Consider the following 21,502-nt stretch of genomic DNA (forward strand, 5'->3'; position numbering starts at 1 on the left):
TGTTTATCCATTCTAAATGTAGTAGTTTGCATCTACCAACCCCAAACTCCCAGTCCATCCCTCTCCCTCCCTCCCTCACCCTTGGCAACCACAAGTCTGTTCTCTATGTCTATGAGTCTTATACCTGATATTTTTATTTAATCTGATTATTTCTGCCTTTTAAAGAGTTTAATCTGCTTACATTTTTGTGATTTTTTAATATAGTTACACTTAATTTATGACATTTTATTTTGTGGTTTCTTACTATCCTTTTTCTTCGGTTCATTTATTATCTGTTATCTTTGGAATGGATAATTTTCCGCTTTTATTCTCTTTCCTATACTTAAGTTCTTTCAGTAGTTACCTTCAAATATAGAATACATATATTTAGCTCTATTTAAAAAAAAATACTGTGTATAGTTTTTTCAGTTTTCTCATTTCTAACTACAAGGGCCTTGGCATGAAGTCTATCTACTTTCTCATTCTTTTATTTATTTATTTTTTTAACATCTTTATTGGAGTATAATTGCTTTACAATGTTGTGTTACTTTCTGCTGTATCACAAAGTGAATCAGTTATATGTATACATATATCCCCATATCCCCTCCCTCTTGCATCTCCCTCCCACCCTCCCTATCCCACCCTTCTAGGTGGTCACAAAGCACTGAGCTGATCTCCCTGTGCTATGCAGCTGCTTCCCACTAGCTATCTATTTTACATTTGGCAGTGTAATATGTCAATGCCACTCTCTCACTTCATCCCAGCTTACTTTTCCCCCTCCCTGTGTCCTCAAATCCATTCTCTATGTCTGCATCTTTAATCCTATCCTGCCCCTAGGTTCATCAGAAGCATTTTTTTTTTTTTTAGATTCCATATATATGTGTTAGCATACGGCATTTGTTTTTCTCTTTCTGACTTACTTCACCCTGTAACAGACTCTAGGTCCATCCACCTCACTACAAATAACTCAGTTTCGTTTCTTTCTATGGCTGAGTAATATTCCATTGTATATATGTGCCACATCTCCTTTATCCATTCATCTGTTGATGGACACTTAGGTTGCTTCCATGTCCTGGCTATTGTAAACAGTGCTGCAATGAACATTGTGGTACATGACTCTTTTTGAATTATGGTTTTCTCAGGGTATATGCCCAGTAGTGGGATTGCTGGGTCATATGGTAGTTCTATTTTTAGTTTTGTAAGGAACCTCCATACTGTTCTCCGTAGTGACTGTATCAGTTTACATTCCCACCAACAGTGCAAGAGGGTTCCCTTTTCTCCACACCCTCTTCAGCATTTATTGTTTGTAGATTTTTTGATGATGGCCATTCTGACTGGTGTGAGGTGATACCTCATTGTCGTTTTGATTTGCATTTCTCTAATGATTAGTGATGCTGAGCATTCTTTCATGTGTTTGTTGGCAATCTGTATGTCTTCTTTGGAGAAATGTCTATTTAGGTCTTCTGCCCATTGGGTTGTTTGTTTTTTTGATATTGGGCTGCATGAGCTGCTTGTATATTTTGGAGATTAATCCTTTGTCAGTTGCTTCATTTGCAAATATTTTCTCCCATTCTGAGGGTTGTCTTTTGGTCCTGTTTATGGTTTCCTTTGCTGTGCAGAAGCTTTTAAGTTTCATTAGGTCCCATTTGTTTATTTTTGTTTTTATTTCCATTTCTCTAGGAGATGGGTCAAAAAGGATCTTGCTGTGATTTATGTCAAAGAGTGTTCTTCCTATGTTTTCCTCTAAGAGCTTTATAGTGTCTGCCCTTACATTTAGGTCTTTAATCCATTTTGAGTTTATTTTTGTGTATGGTGTTAGGAAGTGTTCTAATTTAATTCTTTTACGTGTAGCTGTCCAGTTTTCCCAGCACCACTTATTGAAGAGGCTGTCTTTTCTTCACTGTATATTCTTGCCTCCTTTATCAAAGATAAGGTGACCATATGTGCGTGGGTTTATCTCTGGGCCATTTATCCTGTTCCATTGATCTATATTTCTGTTTTTGTGCCAGCACCATACATTCTTGATTACTATAGCTTTGTAGTATAGTCTGAAGTCAGGGAGCCTCATTCCTCCAGCTCCGTTTTTCTTTCTCAAGATTAATGTGTCATTTAAAGCTTGTGTTTCCTTATTTATTTTCATTTTGGATGATCTGTCCTTTGGTGAAAGTGGGGTGTTAAAGTCCCCTACTATGATTGTGTTACTCTCGATTTCCCCTTTTATGGCTGTTAGTATTTGCCTTATGTATTGAGGTGCTCCTATGCTGGGTGTGTAAATATTTACAATTGTTATATCTTCTTCTTGGATCAATCCCTTGATCATTATGTGGTGTCCTTCTTTGTGTCTTGTAATAGTCTTTATTTTAAAGTCTATTTTGTCTAATATGAGAATTGCTACTCCAGCTTTCTTTTGATTTCCATTTGCATGGAATATCATTTTCCATCCCCTCACTTTCAGTCTGTATGTGTCCCTAGGTCTGAAGTGGGTCTCTTGTAGACAGCATATATATGGGTCTTGTTTTTGTATCCGTTCAACTAGTCTGTGTCTTTTGGTTGGATCATTGAATCCATTTACATTTAAGGTAAATATCGATATGTATGTTCGTATTACCATTTTCTTAATTGTTTTGGGTTTGTTATTGTAGGTGTTTCCCTTCTCTTGTGTTTCCTGCCTAGAGAAGTTCCTTTAGCATTTGTTGTAAAGCTGGTTTGGTGGTGCTGAACTCTCTCAGCTTTTGCTTGTCTGTAAAGGTTTTAATTTCTCCATCAAATCTGAATGAGATCCTTGCTGGGTAGAGTAATCTTTTTTTTTTTTTTTTTTTATAATTTTTGCTTCTCTGATTTGCTAATAATGCCAGTTATTCCTTCATGTGCTTGTTATCTAGTCATATGTCTTTTTTTTTTAATTAATTAATTTATTTATTTATTTTTGGCTGTGTTGGGTCTTCGTTTCTGTGCGAGGGCTTTCTCTAGTTGTGGTAAGCGGGGACCACTCTTCATCGCGGTGCGCGGGCCTCTCACTATCGCAGCCTCTCTTGTTGCGGAGCACGGGCTCCAGACGCGCAGGCTCAGTAATTGTGGCTCACGGGCCCAGTTGCTCCGCGGCATGTGGGATCTTCCCAGACCAGGGCTCGAACCCGTGTGCCCTGCATTGGCAGGCAGATTCTCAACCACTGCACCACCAGGGAAGCCCCGGGTAGAGTAATCTTGGTTGTAGGTTTTTCTCCTTCATCACTTTAAATATGTCCTGCCACTCCCTTCTGGCTTGCAGAGTTTCTGCTGAAAGATCAGCTGTTAACCTTATGGGGATTCCCTTGTGTGTTATTTGTTGTTTTTCCCTTGCTGCTTTTAATATGTTTTCTTTGTATTTAATTTTTGATAGTTTGATTAATATGTGTCTTGGCGTGTTTCTCCTTGGATTTATCCTGTATGGGACTCTCTGTGCTTCCTGGACTTGATTAACTATTTCCTTTCCCATATTAGGGAAGTTTTCAACTATAATCTCTTCAAATATTTTCTCAGTCCCTTTCTTTTTCTCTTCTTCTTTTGGGACCCCTATAATTCGAATGTTGGTGCATGTAATGTTGTCCCAGAGGTCTCTGAGACTGTCCTCAGTTCTTTTCATTCTTTTTTCTTTATTCTGCTCTGCACTAGTTATTTCCACTATTTTATCTTCCAGGTCACTTATCCGCTCTTCTGCCTCAGTTATTCTGCTATTGATCCCTTCTAGAGAATTTTTAATTTCATTTATTGTGTTGTTCATCATTGTTTGTTTGCTCTTTAGTTCTTCTAGGTCCTTGTTAAACGTTTCTTGTATTTTCTCTCTTCTATTTCCAAGATTTGGGATCATCTTTACTATCATTATTCTGAATTCTTTTTCAGGTAGACTGCCTATTTCCTCTTCATTTGTTAGGTCTGGTGGGTTTTTACCCTGCTCCTTCATCTGCTGTGTGTTTCTCTATCTTCTCATTTTGCTTAACTTACTGTGTTTGGGGTCTCCTTTTCCCAGGCTGCAGGTTCGTAGTTCCCGTTGTTTTTGGTATCTGTTCCCAGTGTCTAAGGTTGGTTCAGTAGGTTGTGTAGGCTTCCTGGTGGAGGGGACTAGTGACTGTGTTCTGGTGGATGATGCTGGATCTTGTCTTTCTGGTGGGCAGGTCCACGTCTGGTGGTTTGTTTTGGGGTGTCTGTGGCTTTATTATGATTTTAGGCAGCCTCTCTGCTAATGGATGGGGCTGTGTTCCTGTCTTGCTAGTTGTGTGGCATAGGGTGTCCAGCACTGTAGCTTGCTGCTCATTGAGTGGAGCTGGGTCTTAGCATTGAGATGGAGATCTCTGGGAGATTTTCACTGTTTGATATTACGTGGAGCTGGGAGGTCTCTTGTGGACCAGTGTCCTGAAGTTGGCTCTCCCACCTCAGAGGCACAGCACTGACTCTTAGCTGGAGCACCAAGATCCTTTCATCCACACGGCTCAGAATAAAGGGGAGAAAAAATAGAAAGAAGGAAAGAAAGAGGATAAAGTAAAATAAAGTAAAGTAAAATAATATAAAGTTATTAAAATAAAAAATAAAAAATAATTAAGAAAATAATTTTAAAAAGTAAAAAAACAAAAAAACAACAAAAAAAATGGATGGACCGAACCCTAGGACAGATGGTAAAAGCAAAGCTATACAGGCAAAATCACACACAGAAGCATACACATACACACTAAGAAAAAGAGAAAAAGGGGGAAAAATATATCTTTGCTCCCAAAGTCCACTCCCTCAATTTGGGATGATTCGTTGTCTATTCAGGTATTCCACAGATGGAGGGTGCATCAAGTTGATTGTGGAGCTTTAATCTGCTGCTCCTGAGGATGCTGGGAGAGATTTCCCTTTCTCTTCTTTGTTCCCACAGCTCCCGGGGTTCAGCTTTGGATTTGGCCCTGCCTCTGCGTGTAGGTCGCCTGAGGGCGTCTGTTCTTCGCTCAGACAGGACGGGGTTAAAGGAGCAGCTGCTTTGGGGGCTCTGGCTCACTCAGGCTGGGGGGAGGGAGGGGTATGTATACGGGGCGAGCCTGCGGCGGCAGAGGCCGGCGTGACGTTGCAGCAGCCTGAGGCGCGCCGTGCGTTCTCCCGGGGAAGTTGTCCCTGGATCATGGGACCCTGGCAGTGGCGGGCTGCACAGGCTCCCGGGAGGGGCGGTGTGGATAGTGACCTGTGCTTGCTCACAGGCTTCTTGGTGGCGGCAGCAGCAGCCTGAGCGTCTCATGCCCGTCTCTGGGGTCCACGCTGATAGCCGCGGCTCACGCCCATCTCTGGAGCTCCTTTAAGCGGCGCTCTTAATCCCCTCTCCTCGCACACCAGGAAACAAAGAGGGAAGAAAAAGTCTCTTGCCTCTTCGGCAGCTCCAGACTTTTTCCCGGCCTCCCTCCCGGCTAGCTGTGGCGCACTAGCCCCCTTCAGGCTGTGTTCACGCCGCCAGCCCCAGTCCTCTCCCTGGGATCCGACTGAAGCCCGAGCCTCAGCTCCCAGCCCCCGCCCGCCCCGGCGGCTGAGCAGACAAGCCTCTTGGGCTGGTGAGTGCTGCTCGGCACCAAGCCTCTGTGCGGGAATCTCTCCGCTTTGCCCTCTGCATCCCTGTTGCTGTGCTCTCCTCCGTGGCTCCAAAGCTCCCCCCTCCGCCACCCGCAGTCTCCGCCCGCGAAGGGGCTTCCTAGTGTGTGGAAACCTTTCCTCCTTCACAGCTCGCTCCCACTGGTGCAGGTCCTGTCCCTATTCTTTGTCTCTGTTTTTTCTTTTTTCTTTTGCCCTACCCAGGTATGTGGGGAGTTTCTTGCCTTTTGGGAAGTCTGAGGTCTTCTGCCAGCATTCAGTAGGTGTTCTATAGGAGCAGTTCCACATGTAGATGTATTTCTGATGTATTTGTGGGGAGGAAGGTGATCTCCACGTCTTACTCTTCCGCCATCTTTAAGCTCTCCTCTGCTTTCTTGCTTTTAGTTCAAAGAGTTCCTTGCAATAATATGTTTATCTGGGAACCATTGACCCTGAATGCTAAAGTTGGGTCTCCACTGTGAATGTGGTGGCTTTATGTTTCTTGTGATTATTTTTCCCCCCAGTCTGCTTGTACTTATGAATGGAGGTGTAGCTTTTCAGTAATGATAACATTTCTTGCTATGGAAAGTTTACATTTATTATAATTTTGTCTGGGATGGGGACAGAGATCAGGCAGAGGGAGATAACCAAACTAATTTGCAGCGCTGATATGTGTCATTCATTAATTGCACTCATGTGTCTGTCTGTGTATCTGCACTTCTGTCTGAGCATAACTGATATTGTTTAAAAAGGCAGTTTTTAGAAGGTTTTGACTAGAAACCTCCTGTTTAATCTTGTACACACAAAAAAATAAAGTATATGAAGTCATATGCTTTTTGTTGGTGATTTTCAGCATCCGTTGTGGGGCTGGGAAAAAGGAGTGCTTTTAGTAAACATTATTAGGTGGTACTTTACTGAGAGAAAGCAACGTTAAAATACTAGAAAATGTGTAGGAGACTAGTATTTCACTTCAAAGAATATTAAATCATTCAGTGTTCTTAATTTACAAACTAGTTCATGAAATTTATGGTTCCATTGTAAATAACATTCTCTTCATTAATTCAGTATTTTGAAAATTGTCTTTATTTTTTTAGAATTGAAACTTGTAGCATAACCAAGCTATTTATGAAATTTTAGGTTAAGGTTTATAAGTTAAATGTCCATCTTATTACAGCCCTTATGGACGAAAGCGGTCAGAAGATGTTATTTCCTTTCTAAAATCTGAAGTACATCTTGTGATTCCTAATGTGGTAAGTATTATTAAATATTCAAGTTACTACAGTGATATTTTGCTAATGTATTTAAGAAGTATAGCATTAGAACTGAACTTTTATTTAATCTCTTGGTCCTCTGTGCTTTTTGACTTCACCTCCGTATTTAACAAAAATCAAAGTGTATCATTTATATCTATTATAAAAATTACTTCTGCAGAGCTCATGGTGTATTGAAGGTTGGTGTAAGAGTTAAGTATCTGTTGGGCTATCAGTTAGCAAGTACCCTACAAATCATCTTGCTTTTTCTTACTTCAGACATTAAATTATCTAAATAAGGCCATCTCAGAAGTCCAAATCTCTATACTGAACACCCAACTGTAAGACAACCCATGGCAGAATAGAAACAAAGAAAGAAAGAGAGAGCCTGTGCCCTGAGTTCATGGGTCCCTTGTGCCTTCTTAGGGCACTTTTCTCTACCACCCCTCTGGCTGCTTATTGGCATCTGGAACACCAAGCCATACAGGATGACTGAGGTGCATTCTGTGACGAGCCAAGGGTTAAGGCCAGGCAGGAACAATCTATGGCTCACCTGACATCACATCTACACAGTCTGGCCTCCTGGAGGACAACTTCTTGGCTTATTTGGTGCATTTCAAAGAACTGAGGTCAAAATCTTGGCAGTATAGTTTCTTCAGTTACTCTGCTTCATGGACATCCAACACCTGCCCACAATATTTGGCTGCATCCAGCCACCCTCACAGGGAAAAGATGGCAAGTACTATGTTTGACCTTTCTGCCTGCAGGAATTGGTAGAATAGGAAAGCTTGAAGATTGGTAAAGTCTGCAGCCTACCTTCCTCTACCATCCCTCTCCTCGAAGCAGCCTTCCACTGGGCCAGCAGAGGCTTTCCCCGCTCATTGGGGAACAGGTGTGGTGAGAATCAGAGGGATGCATTTGTATGTGTTGGCAGCACCAGGAACTTGTTTATTCTTTCCACAGGTAATGGTTCCTAGTTTGGATGACATTCAACAAGCCATTAACCGTATGATCCAGTTAACCCTGGAGGTCAGCAGAGGAGTGGCTCACTGGGGGCAACAGCAGACCCGTCACATCAAGACTGTCATTAGCAGCCCCTCCCATACCACTACTGATGGGACCCATCCGAGCACAGGAAAGCAGTTGAAGAAGGAAGACAGTAAGAATGTTAAAACAAATCTCAGATGAATAGAGTCTTAGAACTATAACAGTTAGTAAATGGTCTTTCTGATTCTTCCTGGGTATGACAGCCTATAGGTATTTTTAAACTCATTTTTATATGTGGATTGGTTAAATTTTACATTAAAAAAAAACTAGTGTTTTCCATCATCCATCTTAAACATAGCATGCAGACATTTCAGATTTTGATCATGGGTGAACAAGGATATTTATCACTGTTCTACTACCATAGTCTCAGATTCAAAGTTAAAAATGAAAATAAACCTTAGAACTAATTCTATTTTCAGCATTGTATTTGATCTGATAAACTTAGTTTGCTAGAACTTGGTGCTTAGAAAATCTGGGTCATGTGTTCTTTGTACATGAAATATATATAAGCTATTCCCTTAAATAATTATGAGTGTGATATGACACTGACCCAAAATTCCATGGACATTTTTGGATACTTTCTTGTATAGAAAGCCAAATTCCTTTTTTCTTTTTTGCTGTTCTGCCATATTAACATTTTTATTTATTTATTTTTGACAAAAGTTATACATATTTGAGGTGTACTGCATGATGTTCTGATGTACGTATACCTTTGTGAAGTGGTTACCACAATCAAAGTAAATAACATATTCATCACCTCCCATAGTTAACCATTTTTTGTGTGTGTGGTGAGAACACTTGAGGTCAACTCTCTTAGCAAATTTCAAGTATACATTATTATTAACTATAGTCACCATACTACACATTATGTTTCTAGAATTTAGTCATCATATTAGTGAAAGTTTGTACCCTTTGATCAACATCTCCACTTTTCTTCCACCCCACCCCAAGTAAGTATCATTTATTGATACTTCAGCTAACTGTTGCCATGCAAGAATACCAGATTAAACCATTTTAAAAGAGAAGGTGGCAATCTGGAATTTTTCATGAAATCTCATGATTTTTTAATTGTTAACAACTGCTTTAAAAAAGTAAGGAATTGTTTGGGCCAAACAAAAGTATCCATATGGTCTCTGCTTGATGGAGAATACTTGAGAGTTTCAGTCAAGGCTGTGACATGACTAGGTTTCGGCAAGGGATGTTTACGGTGGTTGTGTGATCTTTATATACCAGATGCTGAGTTGAAGACAAGCATATGTTGTCTCATTTAATCCTCACAAGTATTTCCATGAAGATTAAATAATTGGCTTAAGGTCATTTGGGTAGTAAATGTAGTGGCTCTCCTTTAACCACAAGCCTGTTCTGTAGGGTAGCAATTTCAACTCTTCTGATCTTTCCTTGGAGGATGTTTTGTTTTGGGGGAGTGGTTAATCAGTGTCTTTCAGGTCTCTCCTCTGAATAACAGTTTTCCCATTTTAAAGAAACCTAGACCTCAAAATCTGACACAGTAGTTTAATAAGAGTAAGTGAAGCTAGCGAGAGAATAGCTCTTAATTACTTGGAACGGGGTGGGGGGGTCTTTAAGAAAATAAAGTTTAAAAAGTCTATAAATATTACAATTGATAGTATTTAAAGTTGAATATAGGAGTTATCTATAGGATAAAAATGTCTGTTTTCAGAATCTTTTGAAGACATTATCCCTGCACGGAAGGTGAAGAATTTTTATCCAGGTGTGGCAGAGCACAAAGATATTTCCAAGCTGGTCCTCCTCCTTTCTTCCTCTGTGAATTCTCTCAGAAAGGTGGCTCATGAGGCCCTGCAGGACTTTCAAAAGTACAAGACGCTCTGGACAGAGGACCGAGACGTGAAAGTGAAGGTATGTTTCCGCTACTTGTGATGCAGTTTGGTGTTTTTTTAACACCTTTATTAGAGTATAATTGCACTACAATGTTGTGTTAGTTTCTGCTGTATAACAAAGTGAATCAGCTATATGTATACATATATCCCCATATCCCCTCCCTCTTGCGTCTCCCTCCCACCCCTCTAGGTGGTCACAAAGCACCAAGCTGATCTCCCTGTGCTATGCAGCTGCTTCCCACTAGCTATCTATTTTACATTTGGTAGCGTATATATGTCCATGCCACTCTCTCACGTCGTCCCAGCTTACCCTTCCCCCTCCCCGTGTCCTCAAGTCCGTTCTCTATGTCTGCGTCTTTATTCCTGTTCTGCCCCTAGGTTCTTAAGAACCTTTTTTTTTTTTTTAGGTTCCATATATATGTGTTAGCATACAATATTTGTTTTTCTCTTTCTGACTTACTTCACTCTGCATTGTTTATCTCTAACTCCTGTGGGAGGACCAAGAAAACATCAGTGATAATGATGAGAACTCAAGAACAGAGGCCGAGAACCTGTAAATGCCACACACCTAACACATCATGTCTTGCATAATTCTCACATTGACACTGCGGCAGTTGATAATAATGAGGTTCAGGCAGATTTTGTTCAATGTGCTTAAACATTTGAGTACTAATTATGTTCCAGACATGCCCAGAGGCTGGATATTCAAGGGTGTGTCCAGCTTACATAGGCTCAGCTGTATATTTGGTTAGAGACTCAAGGAAAGTTTAGAACTCTGAATAACCATTCAGAAATGTGAAATTCCCTCACATAGCTTCCTCTTTCAGTGCTAACTGTTCATCCCTTTCTCCACCGAGCCACTGGCCTGATAGCACACAAGAGGAAAAATATATAAGCAGATGCAGTTTTCTAATTCAACTATTAGAGGCGTAAGATTTACATTGTCAAAAAGCCGAAGAAAATGTTGATTTTTCCTTGCTACAGGACTTTTTGGCTAACAACCCCTCTCTGACTGAAATCAGATCCGAAATTCTACACTATGCTACTTTTGAGCAGGAGATTGATGAGTTGAAGCCTATTATAGTTGTAGGAGCACTTGAATTGCATACAGGTATTTTATAAATATTATGTAAAGTGTCTGTATTTTCACATGAAATGTTACTTCATTTAGAAAGCAGTTATTAAGCTACCTTGGTACAATATTATAAATATTAAGTATTTCTGGACCACCAATATTGTTCATATATATGCTAATATATTATATATTATCATATATTATGTATATATAATATTATACCAAAGTGACTAATGTACTTGATACTAAATTGGCACTCAAACAACTAAAACTACAGGGGGAACTACAGGTTACTGCGAGGAGGGGATTGTGTACATGGAATAAGAGTCAAAACAGTTTGAGGTCTCCTGAGAAGTTAGTCCAGTTGGGGTTAGAGTATCAGAGGATTATGAGACAACCACTTAATGTCTGAAATCAAAAGCCCAAGCTGACTCTACTGCTAACTGTAGTGAGGGAGAGCTGTATTAGACAGGCACAGTGTTCTCAACAGTGTAGGCTGCTGGTCTCATATAGGGGTTACCTAGAGGAAATTGGGGAAATGAGTGAAGGCTTCTAATGGGATGGCCAGAAACAGAGCAAGGTTCACATTGGATAGTGCTAGAACTAATTTCCAAAATTCTTCTCCATCGACTTCAGTGTCTTTCTCATGAATGGCTTAATATACTCCACCAGGATAGGAATTAAGTCTTCAAAATCCTTACAGAACATTTAATTCAGACGAACTACAGACTAACTACATTTCAAGTGCTCAGTGTGGCTAGTGGCCATCAAATGGACAGTGCAGTTATAGATGCTCAGATTACACATACAGTGAATTGTTTCAGAATGTCAGTTGTATTTTATTTTGACCTTTTCTTGTCTTCACCAGAGCCAATGAAATTGGCCTTATCAGTTGAGGCTAAGGCATGGAAGATGCTACTCTGTCGATATTTGAATGAAGAATACAAAAAGAAAATGTCAGACATGATAGCATTTATCAATGAATACTTGAAAAAGTTATCTAGACCTATTCGTGATTTAGATGATGTCAGGTTTGCAATGGAAGCCTTGTCTTGTATCCGTGATAATGAAATTCAAATGGACATGACTTTGGGACCAATTGAAGTAAGAAATGATTGCATTTTTCTTTCTCGAAATGGTATTTTTTAAAAAAAAATAGAGAAACACTAAAAAGTTGATTTCTTCATCTATTTTATGGCACAGTCTGCCTATTTTTCCTCTCTGATGTTGATGTCCTTGGAGGGATTTTGACAATTATCAACAGTGAACAATATATGAAGGAATATTAATATATTCATAATGATGTACTGGTCTAGACAGTGTTCATTTTTTTTATGCTGGCACTTACATTTTACAGAAAAGAATGGTTGTATTCTCTCACTTCAGTCCTGACATGTTAGGCAAGTTCCCCAAATATCTTTGGCTTTCCTTAGAAACCAGTTATGTGTCTCACCTATGACCAGCGGCATACCATGGGCAGATGGTGGGAATGGTCCACTTAGGCTCAATAGTAAATTGTTGGAATTTATATCAACAAGAGATGTTTTTAGGGAAGAGTACTGTTTTAGTTCCTGTTGCTCCTATAACAAATTACCGTAAACTTAATGGCTTAAAACAAATTGTTTTATAGTTGTAGAGATCAGAAGTATGAAAATGGGTCTTACGGGGCTAAAATCAACATGTCATCAGGGGCTCTAGGGATGAATCCTTTCCTTGCTTTGTCCAGCTTCTAGAGGCTGCTTGCATTCCTTGGCTCCTGGCTCCCTTCCAGCAGTGCCATCACTCCTACCCCTGCTTCTGTCACCACATCGCTGACTCTGAATCTCCTGCCTCCCTCTTTCCCTTAAATGGACCTCTGTGATTACATTGGGCCCACATGGCTAATACAGGATAATCTCCCCATGTCAAATTATTTTACTAATCATATCTGCAAAGTCCCTTTTGCCACATAAGGTGACATATTCACAGATTCTGGAGATGAGGGTGTGGATAACATTGGGGAGGGTGTTATTCTGTCTCTCACACATACTTATGACTAATATTTAGAATTTCTGGCTCATGGTGATAATAAAAATCAGACTCAGTTCGTTTTATTACTGTTTTTAAAATTCTCTGTGGACAATGCACTCCCTTATTGCCTGCAAACCTGGGGAATTGGCACTCCCCCTGCCTCCTTTTGGTACCCAGTGTTCATGACTGTGCATTGCTTTCTTGAACCCATTTAGAGTTTATACACTTTGGGAGCTAATGAAATTCATACCTTTACTACTTCTTTAAATCTTAGTATTTGGGTATTTTGAATGCTGACCACTCGCTTCTCAAGATTTAACAAATTATCATATCATTTTTTCCTGACTGCCGAAGCTCAGTTTTTCAGCATAAATTCTTTTGGTAAAGCCAATTGCCAACTCATCACTTTAAAAAATTTAGGCAAAATTGGTATATAACATTATACAAATTTCAGGTGTACAACATTATAATTCAATATTTGTATGCACTATAAAGTGATCACCACTGTAAGTCTTGTTACCATCTATCACCATACAGTTGATCCCCTTCACCCATTTCACCATCCTCCAATCCCCTTCCTCTCTAGTTACCCACCAATCTGTTCTCTGTATCTATGAATTTGTTTTTGTTTTGTTTTGTTTGTTCATTAGTTTCTGTTCTTCAGAATATCTCCCACATCGTCATTTCATTCCATTCCTTATATAGCCAACCCATATTTCAATAGAGTATGAGAAAACATTTTGCACGGTGTTGTCACAAGATCAAGGAGGAGAGAGGCAGAAAATTATTCCAGGGAGTTTTCCCTAGGATAGTATCTCAAAGCGATTTGCCTACTCTCCACCAGAATCACCTTGGTGCTTATTAAGTTCAGATTTCAGGGCCTGGGATCTAGAGTCAATATCTGATGTAAGTGATAATCTAAAGGACCTTTTTATACACGTTTAATTTTGGGACCCATTCTTCTAGTCTTTGAAGACATAGGAATGTGTCTTTAGAAGGCATCTAAGTCATTTGGCAATTCTATTCCTTGTGATGTTTCTGAACTCTGCCCCCACCCCACAGGAAGCCTATGCTATTTTAAACAGATTTGAAGTTGAAGTAACCAAAGAAGAATCAGAAGCAGTTGATACCTTGAGATATTCTTTCAACAAATTGCAGAGTAAAGCTGTAAGTACAAATTTAATTCTTACTTTTTTTTTTTATTGCTGTGTTGGGTCTTAGTTATGGTATGCTGGCTCTTCACTGTGACGCACGGGCTTCTCTCTAGTTGTGGCGTGCGTGCGGGTTTTCTCTTCTCTAGTTGCAGTGTGTGGGCTCCAGAGCACGTGAGCTCTGTAGTTTGCGGCACGCAGGCTCTCTCGCTGAGGCGGGCAAGCTGAGTAGTTGTGGTGCGTGGCCTTGGTTGCCCCACAGCATGTGGGATCTTAGTTCCCTGACCAGGGATCAAACCCGCGTCCCCTGCGTTGGAAGGCGATTCTTTACCACTGGACCACCAGGGAAGTCCCAATTCTTACTTTTTTATTAAGTCACTATCTCCAGAAAAAAATACATTTCAAACCTTTAAAAAGCTCAATGTATATTACCTTAAAAGCTTTATTGAGATATAATCCACGTACTATAATATTTACCATTTCAAAGTATACAATTCTGTGATTGTTAATATATGCACAGAGTTGCATGACAACCATCATTTTCTAATTTTAGAATATTTTCTTCACCCCAAAAGCAACCCCATACCCATTAGTAATCACTCCTCATTTTCCTCCTTACCCCAGCCCCTGGCAGCCACTACTTTTTGTCTCTATGGATTTGCCTTTTCTGGACACTTAATATAGATAGAATCATATAATATGTAGTCTTTTGTGACTGGCTTCTTTCACTTACAGTAATGTTGTCAAGGTTTATCCATATTATCTCACATACCAGTACTTCATTTTCCTAATGTCTAATAATTCTTAGCATCTTTACATGTACTTATCGGCCATTTGTATATCTTCTTTGAAGAAAGGTGAAATTAAATCCTTTCCTTATTTTTTAAATTGGGTTGTCTCTTTGAGTTGTAAGAGTTCTTTATATATTCTGGATGTAAGTCCCTTAATCAAAGGATTTGCAAACATTTTCTCTCATTTGTTGGGTTTTTTCACTTTCTTGATGGTGTCCTTTGAAGTATAAAAATTTTAAATTTTGATAAAGTCCAATTTGTCTATTTTTTCTTCCATTGCTTGTGTTTTGGTACTGTATGTAGGAAACCATTGCCTAATCCAGGGTCATGAAGGGTCACTACTGTGTTTTCTTATGAGAGTTTTATAATTTTACCCTTACATTTAGGTCTTTGATACATTTTGAGTTAATTTTTGTATATGGTGTGAGTTAGGGGTCCAACGTCATGTAAAAGCATGTGGATATCCTGTTGTCTCAGTGCCATTTCTTGTAAAGACTATCCTTTCACCAATAAATTGTCTTGGCACCCTGGAGAAAATCAATTAACCATAAATGTAAGGGTTTATTTCTGGACTGTCAATTCTATTCTGTTGATCCATATGTCTACCCCTATGCCAGTTTTGATTATAGTAGCTTTGTACTAAGGTGAAAAAAATTGTGGTAAAATACACATAACCTAAAATTTACCATCTTAATCATTTTTAAGTGTAGAGTTCAGTAGTGTTAAGTGTGTTCACATTGTTGTGCAACCAATCTCCAGAACTTTTTCATATTGCAAAACTGAAACTACCCATTAAACAACAATTCCCCATTTCACCCTTTCCCCAGTTCCTGGAAACTACCATTCTATTTTGTCTTTATGAATTTGACTACTTCAGTTTCCTCATGTAAGTGAAATCATACAATATTTTTCTTTTTGTAACTGACTTATTTCAGTTAGCGTAATGTCCTCAAGATTCATCCATGTTGTAGCGTATGTCAGAATTTCCTTCCTTTACAATGCTGAAGAATATTCCCTCATATGCAGCATATACCACATTTTGTTTATTCATTCATGCATCAATGGGCATTTGTGTTTCTCCCACCTTTTGGCTGTTGTGAATAATGCTACTATGGACATGGGTGTACAGAAATCTCTTTGAGACCTGCTTTCAGTTCTTTTGGATACACCCAGGAATAGAATTGCTGGATCATATAGTAATTCTATTTTCACAATTTTAGAACTGCTGTACTGTGTTCCATAGCAGCTGCACCATTTTACATTCCCAGCACCAGTGCACAAGGGTTCCAATTTCTCCACATGCTCACCAACACTTGTTATTTTCTGTGTCCTTGATAGTAGGCATCCTAATGGGTGAGGTGGTATCTCATTGTGGTTTTGATTTGCATTTCCCTAATGAAAAATGATGTTGAGCATCTTTTCATATGCTTGTTGGCCATTTGTATATCCTGCCTAGTTTTAAGTTGGGTTGTTTGTTTTTTGTTGCTGTTGGGTGATGGAAGTTCTTTATATATTCTGGATATTAACTTCTTATCAGACATATGATTAGCAAATATTTTTCCCATTCTATAGGGTGCCTGTTCACTCTGTTGATTGTATCTTTATAATCCTTTTTATTTCTGTAAAGTAAGTAGTGATGTCCCTTCTTTCTTTCCTAATTTTAGTAATTTGAGTCCTTTCTCCTTTATTCTAGGTTAGACTAGGTAAAGTTTTGTCACTTCTGTTGCTCTTTTCAAAGAAGAAACTTTTAGTTTGTTGATTTTCTCTATTGTTTTCTTATTCTCTATATCATTTATTTGTGCTCTTTTTAAATTAGTTTCTTCCTTTTGCTTGCTTTGGGCTTAGTTTGTTCTTCTTTGTCTAGTTTGTTAAGGTGGATGGTTAGGTTACTGATTTGAGGTCTTTTTTCTTTTAATGTTGGTGTTTATAGCTATAAATCTCTCTCTAAGCATTTTTGAAGTTGGTAAATATTTAGCCATTAAAAGTGAACCCCAAGGGAGGGTCCAGATTCTTTTTTTTTTTTTTTTTTGGCGAGGGCTTTCTCTAGTTGTGGCAAGTGGGGGCCACTCTTCATCACGGTGCGCGGGCCTCTCACTATCGCGGCCTCTCTTGTTGCGGAGCACAGGCTCCAGACGCGCAGGCTCATGGGCCTAGTTGCTCCGCGGCATGTGGGATCTTCCCAGACCAGGGCTCGAACCCGTGTCCCTTGCATTGGCAGGCAGATTCTCAACCACTGTGCCACCAGGGAAGCCCCCAGATTCTTTAATTATACTAAAAACTTTTATTGAATATTAATTAATTAATGTTGGCTTAAAATTTCCTGTTTATGGAAAGATTTGTCACTGAGATTGAAGCAAGGCACAGTAGCAAGGACACAGAGCTGAATTTGGGGTCATGACTTGTGATTCTGGCTCTGCCACCAGCCAGTTGGGTGATCTTATGCAAGTTAATAACCTTTGTTTCTCAGTTTCTTCATGTGGTCCTTTAGGAATATTTTAGAAGCTTTTAAAAATGCGGTTATGAGGCTTGAGATGATGGACATAAAATACTTTTTCAATACTTATTTCTATTTAAGTTCAATATTGACTAATCACTTATTTTGAAAAGTGCTTGCTGGTTAGTCTAGACAGTGAGTCTTAGGAAGGAAATGGGGAGCCCTCTGTTGAGATTTAGTGAAGCCCAGTTTTCTATTATTGTTCAATTTAACAGATTCACTTGGGTTTTTCTGCCATCTCTCTGTTAGTGTTAAACCTACTGACCCAGTCTTTACTACAGTCACCATTAAGCTTAAAGCAGTATATGTTCCAACCCAGAAAGATGCTATTGTTGAGAGCAGTTAAGAGCAAGAGCCCTGGAACCACACTGCCAGGTTTTGAATCTTGACCTTGTCCCATACTGGTGCTAGGACGTTGAGTAAGTTAGTCTCTGTGGGCCTTGGTTTTCTCACTTGTAAAATGGGTATAATATTAGTATTTACCACGCAGGATAGTTGTGAGCATTAAATGAGTTAACATATGTAAAGAGCCTGGCAGAGAGAAAACATGAATTAAGTGCTAACTATTATGATTGCAGGTTTAAGCAGAAGCTTTGAAGACCATTGTGGAAGACACTTGCTATTTTTTTTTTTTTTTTTTAATGAGGATCTTGAATCAGATGCGTATGTTTGATTGATTGATTGATTGATTGATTTTTGGCTGTGTTGGGTCTTCGTTTCTGTGCGAGGGCTTTCTCCAGTTGTGGCAAGCGGGGGCCACTCTTCATCGCGATGCGCGGGCCTCTCACCGTCGCGGCCTCTCTCGTTGCGGAGCACAGGCTCCAGACGCGCAGGCTCAGCAGTTGTGGCTCACGGGCCCAGCCGCTCTGCGGCATGTGGGATCTTCCCAGGCCAGGGCTCGAACCCGTGTACCCTGCATTAGCAGGCAGACTCTCAACCACTGCGCCACCAGGGAAGCCCGCTATTTTTTTTAAACCTAGAGTAATATCATTTTCTTAGAGGGAACTGCTCCAATTACTGGAACCATGTGGACCTACTAGAAATTGTTAATCCCAGACTGTGGCCTGGTCCCAGAGACAGCATGTGACTCAGACTGGGTCCATAGTAGTAACTGTTTCCTTGGCCTGAACTGGGTCAGCCAGAAAATGTTTTCCTAACTGCAGTTAGATAGCTTTGCCTCTTGGGTCATGAATTAGAATGATTTGAGTCTCTTGATGGTGCATTTGGATTGTTTATTTCTGTGTTTTTCTTTTTTTTTAACAAATAACATTGCAGAGACATCCTTGTTCATACAGTACATCTGTGAGATAACAAACTTGCTGGAGTAAAATTGTAGTTTTCATTTAAATACATTACTTTCACTCTCACATTGAATATTCTTTTTTATTCCAGGTTTCTGTACAAGATGAACTAGTTCAAGTGCAGCCAAAGTTTAAACGTAGTCTACTTGAATCCGTGGAAGTTTTTCGTGAGGATGTAATGAATTTTGCAGAAGCATATGAGACGGTAATTTAAGTGTTGCATGCTGTGTGTTAAGATGTTTGGTGGTATGTTTATATGAGATGAAAGTAATGAACCCTGAGAAATACACTGTGATTTGTACATCATATGTAAGAGGCTATCTTTGCATATTTGCAGCTATTAAAAAGAGGGGATAGCTCTTCCTTTAAGCATGTTTCATGTAGAAAGAGAAGATTTAACTGCTAAAAGGAGCAACAACTTCGGAAATTGTGGAAGGAACAAAATCTGCTTTTGTCCTTTCTCAAGACCAGAATACTCATAACTAAAAATGTAATACAGTTGTTGGAAGGCTGTAAGAAACTATGAATGCCCTAATGCCAGGGTTATGCAACTGATTTTTTTCCCACTAACTCTTAGAGAACCAAAAGAGTCACTGAACATAAATAATAAATGTCATCCTTGGTCAGTCCCACAGACTATTCAACCTGGTATAATGAGTGATTAATGGTCGACCTCTTTGAAGTTAAACTCAGAAGTTGGATATAGTCCCCTAAAATATTCTACTTTCTTTTAGTGGTCACGATAGATCTGAAATCATAAGATAATTTAAGCCCTTGGCGCTACTTTTATAACACTTTTTTTAACGTGTACTAAACATCTCTTTTAGGTTTGATTAGTCAACATTTTATTGCTCTATTATTCTATTACACTGGCAATCTGGCATATTATTTAGCATATCCATAATATTCATGATTGTACAGACCCTTTGGGATCTTTTTTGCAACTGTTTTCTGGCTCATGGCCACCAGAGACCGCCTTCTGCTTCTTCCAAGTATTCAACCTTATGTGTGTCTCTGTTTCCATATTGGGCTGGACTCTTCATGAAAGGAGGTTGTTCTCAGAGCCCTATCTCAGTTATTCTAATGCACAACCACAGCATCATCATTTATAATCATAAATGAAATGAAACAGAGCTCTTGTGTTACAAACTTCATATAGGATGTAATTTAATCACATTTTTTATTAGCTGTGTCAAGGTCCTTTAAAAAATGAATGGAAGTTACAGTGATGCAAGTATACTAAAACTGAGTGTTATCATAGTCTGTGAATATAATAAAAACCGTTGAATTGTACATTTTAAATGAGTTGATTGTATAATATGTGAATTATATCTCAATAAAACTGTTGCAAAAAGTAAATGAAAACTTCATGTACAGGACAAAATTAGATCATGTAAATTAAAAATCATGTTTATTTGTTTAAAAGGAAATAATAGATAAACCTAATAAGTAGATAAATACATGTGATTAGGAATTAAAATGCAGATTATGTTATTCATTACAGGAAGGACCCATGGTTCCAAATATACCACCTCAAGAAGCTAGCAACAGGTTACAGATATTTCAGGTAAAACTACATTTTTTTGGTTACATTTACATTCCCTGCATTTATACTTAGGTGGCTTCCACGGTCATCCCACCAGGAAATATAGAGCTGTTGTCCAAAAACCAGTGTTTTCTTTACTAGGATTACGCAAGTTTTGCAGCAAATCTAGACATATGAAGGCTTTCTGTAATTTATGCTTTAGTTTTGCCACATACTGGGTAGGTATTTCTAAATATTCCTTTACCTATGTCGGAGGTTACTTCATATCACTTGATGATTGGGTTTTTCACCCCAAACCAAACAAATGGAGTAGTCAGTAATCTTGTTTTTGTTGCTTTATATGTAGGTTCCATGGATGGTTCAGGTTGGTTCCATGCACACTTTTGCCAGAAAGGTTCAGTCAGTTTGGATGGAACCTCTTAAATTGCAGGTTCTCCTGAGATTGGTAGGGGTCGTTCAGGCTTTTTCCATCATAACCAACTGGAATTTTTCATATGACATCTAATTTTCAAGTATCTCCCTTGATTTGAGTGTTTTAAAACAGAAAAGCCATACCCTGATAAGAAAAGTGTTTCTTCAGGATCATTGGAACAAGCAGGAATTGCAGCTGGTCCCTAGTGGAATAAACTTATGCAAAGTAGACAAGCTCATCTGTCCTGAGCCCACCTGTCTGCTGCCTGGTTGCAGGAGGGTAGGTCTGGCCCAGTAGATTTCTGTAAGATAACCCTTGTGCCGGCAAGGGTTTTCGTGGGATGCAGTAGGCACAAGCCTTTCACCTAAATATGTTCTCCTCAGATAAAAAGGCTAGTCCCATGTGATTGTTGGGGTTCTCCAGAACTATGGCCGTCACTCTTCGACTAAAACCAGCTCCTCCCATCACCCTTGCCAGCTCTTTATGCTGGACCCTGGAGGAAACTCTGATCCTTTACTACTTGAAGTCCTCAGATTTGGAGCCAGGGTCCCAGGGAGAGGCCTTCCTGTCTGGAGGAGCCAGGACTAAGACTGATGTGGTGGCGGCCTGCTGAGCCAAGAGGAACCGCTCAGCAATAAAAGCAATAGGTAGTAATGTTGGATGGTGATAAGTGCCAAGGGAAAAGGGAAAAGGCAGGGAAGGGGCATAAAGTGCTAGGCTGTGTGTATGTAAAGTAGAGGTGAAATTTAAAATAGGGTCTTCAGGGAAGGCCTCCTTGAGAGGTGACATTTGAGTAGAGACCTGGGGAAGTGAGAGAATGAGCCAGGCAGATGATCTGGAGGAGCAGCTTTCCAGGCAGGGGAAGAGCAGTACAAAAGCCCTGAGTAAGGGCATGTAAGAGAAGCAACGGGAGATTAGTATGGCTGGAACAGAATGAGCAAGGAGATAGTTGTAGCACTAAGTCCAGAGAGCTAAGGAGAGGACAGACTGTTAGAAGCCTTGCCAGCCCCTGAGGGGCACTG

The 21,502-nt window shown here is 39.6% G+C and overlaps 1 protein-coding gene across 1 annotated transcript in view; it reads left to right on the top strand.

Moving 5' to 3' along the window:
- Nucleotides 1–21,502, top strand: part of DNAH8 (dynein axonemal heavy chain 8) — a 337,653-nt gene that overhangs the window by 77,365 nt on the left and 238,786 nt on the right. The window contains exons 25-32 of the mRNA XM_057555266.1: nucleotides 6,722–6,797; nucleotides 7,761–7,956; nucleotides 9,523–9,719; nucleotides 10,685–10,811; nucleotides 11,644–11,879; nucleotides 13,848–13,952; nucleotides 18,614–18,727; nucleotides 20,027–20,089. Of these exons, the coding sequence (XP_057411249.1) occupies nucleotides 6,722–6,797; nucleotides 7,761–7,956; nucleotides 9,523–9,719; nucleotides 10,685–10,811; nucleotides 11,644–11,879; nucleotides 13,848–13,952; nucleotides 18,614–18,727; nucleotides 20,027–20,089 (1,114 nt within the window). The remainder of the gene's footprint in view (nucleotides 1–6,721; nucleotides 6,798–7,760; nucleotides 7,957–9,522; nucleotides 9,720–10,684; nucleotides 10,812–11,643; nucleotides 11,880–13,847; nucleotides 13,953–18,613; nucleotides 18,728–20,026; nucleotides 20,090–21,502) is intronic.

This window comes from Balaenoptera acutorostrata, chromosome 10, assembly GCF_949987535.1.
Source record: "Balaenoptera acutorostrata chromosome 10, mBalAcu1.1, whole genome shotgun sequence".
In the NCBI taxonomy this organism is placed as follows: domain Eukaryota; kingdom Metazoa; phylum Chordata; class Mammalia; order Artiodactyla; family Balaenopteridae; genus Balaenoptera; species Balaenoptera acutorostrata.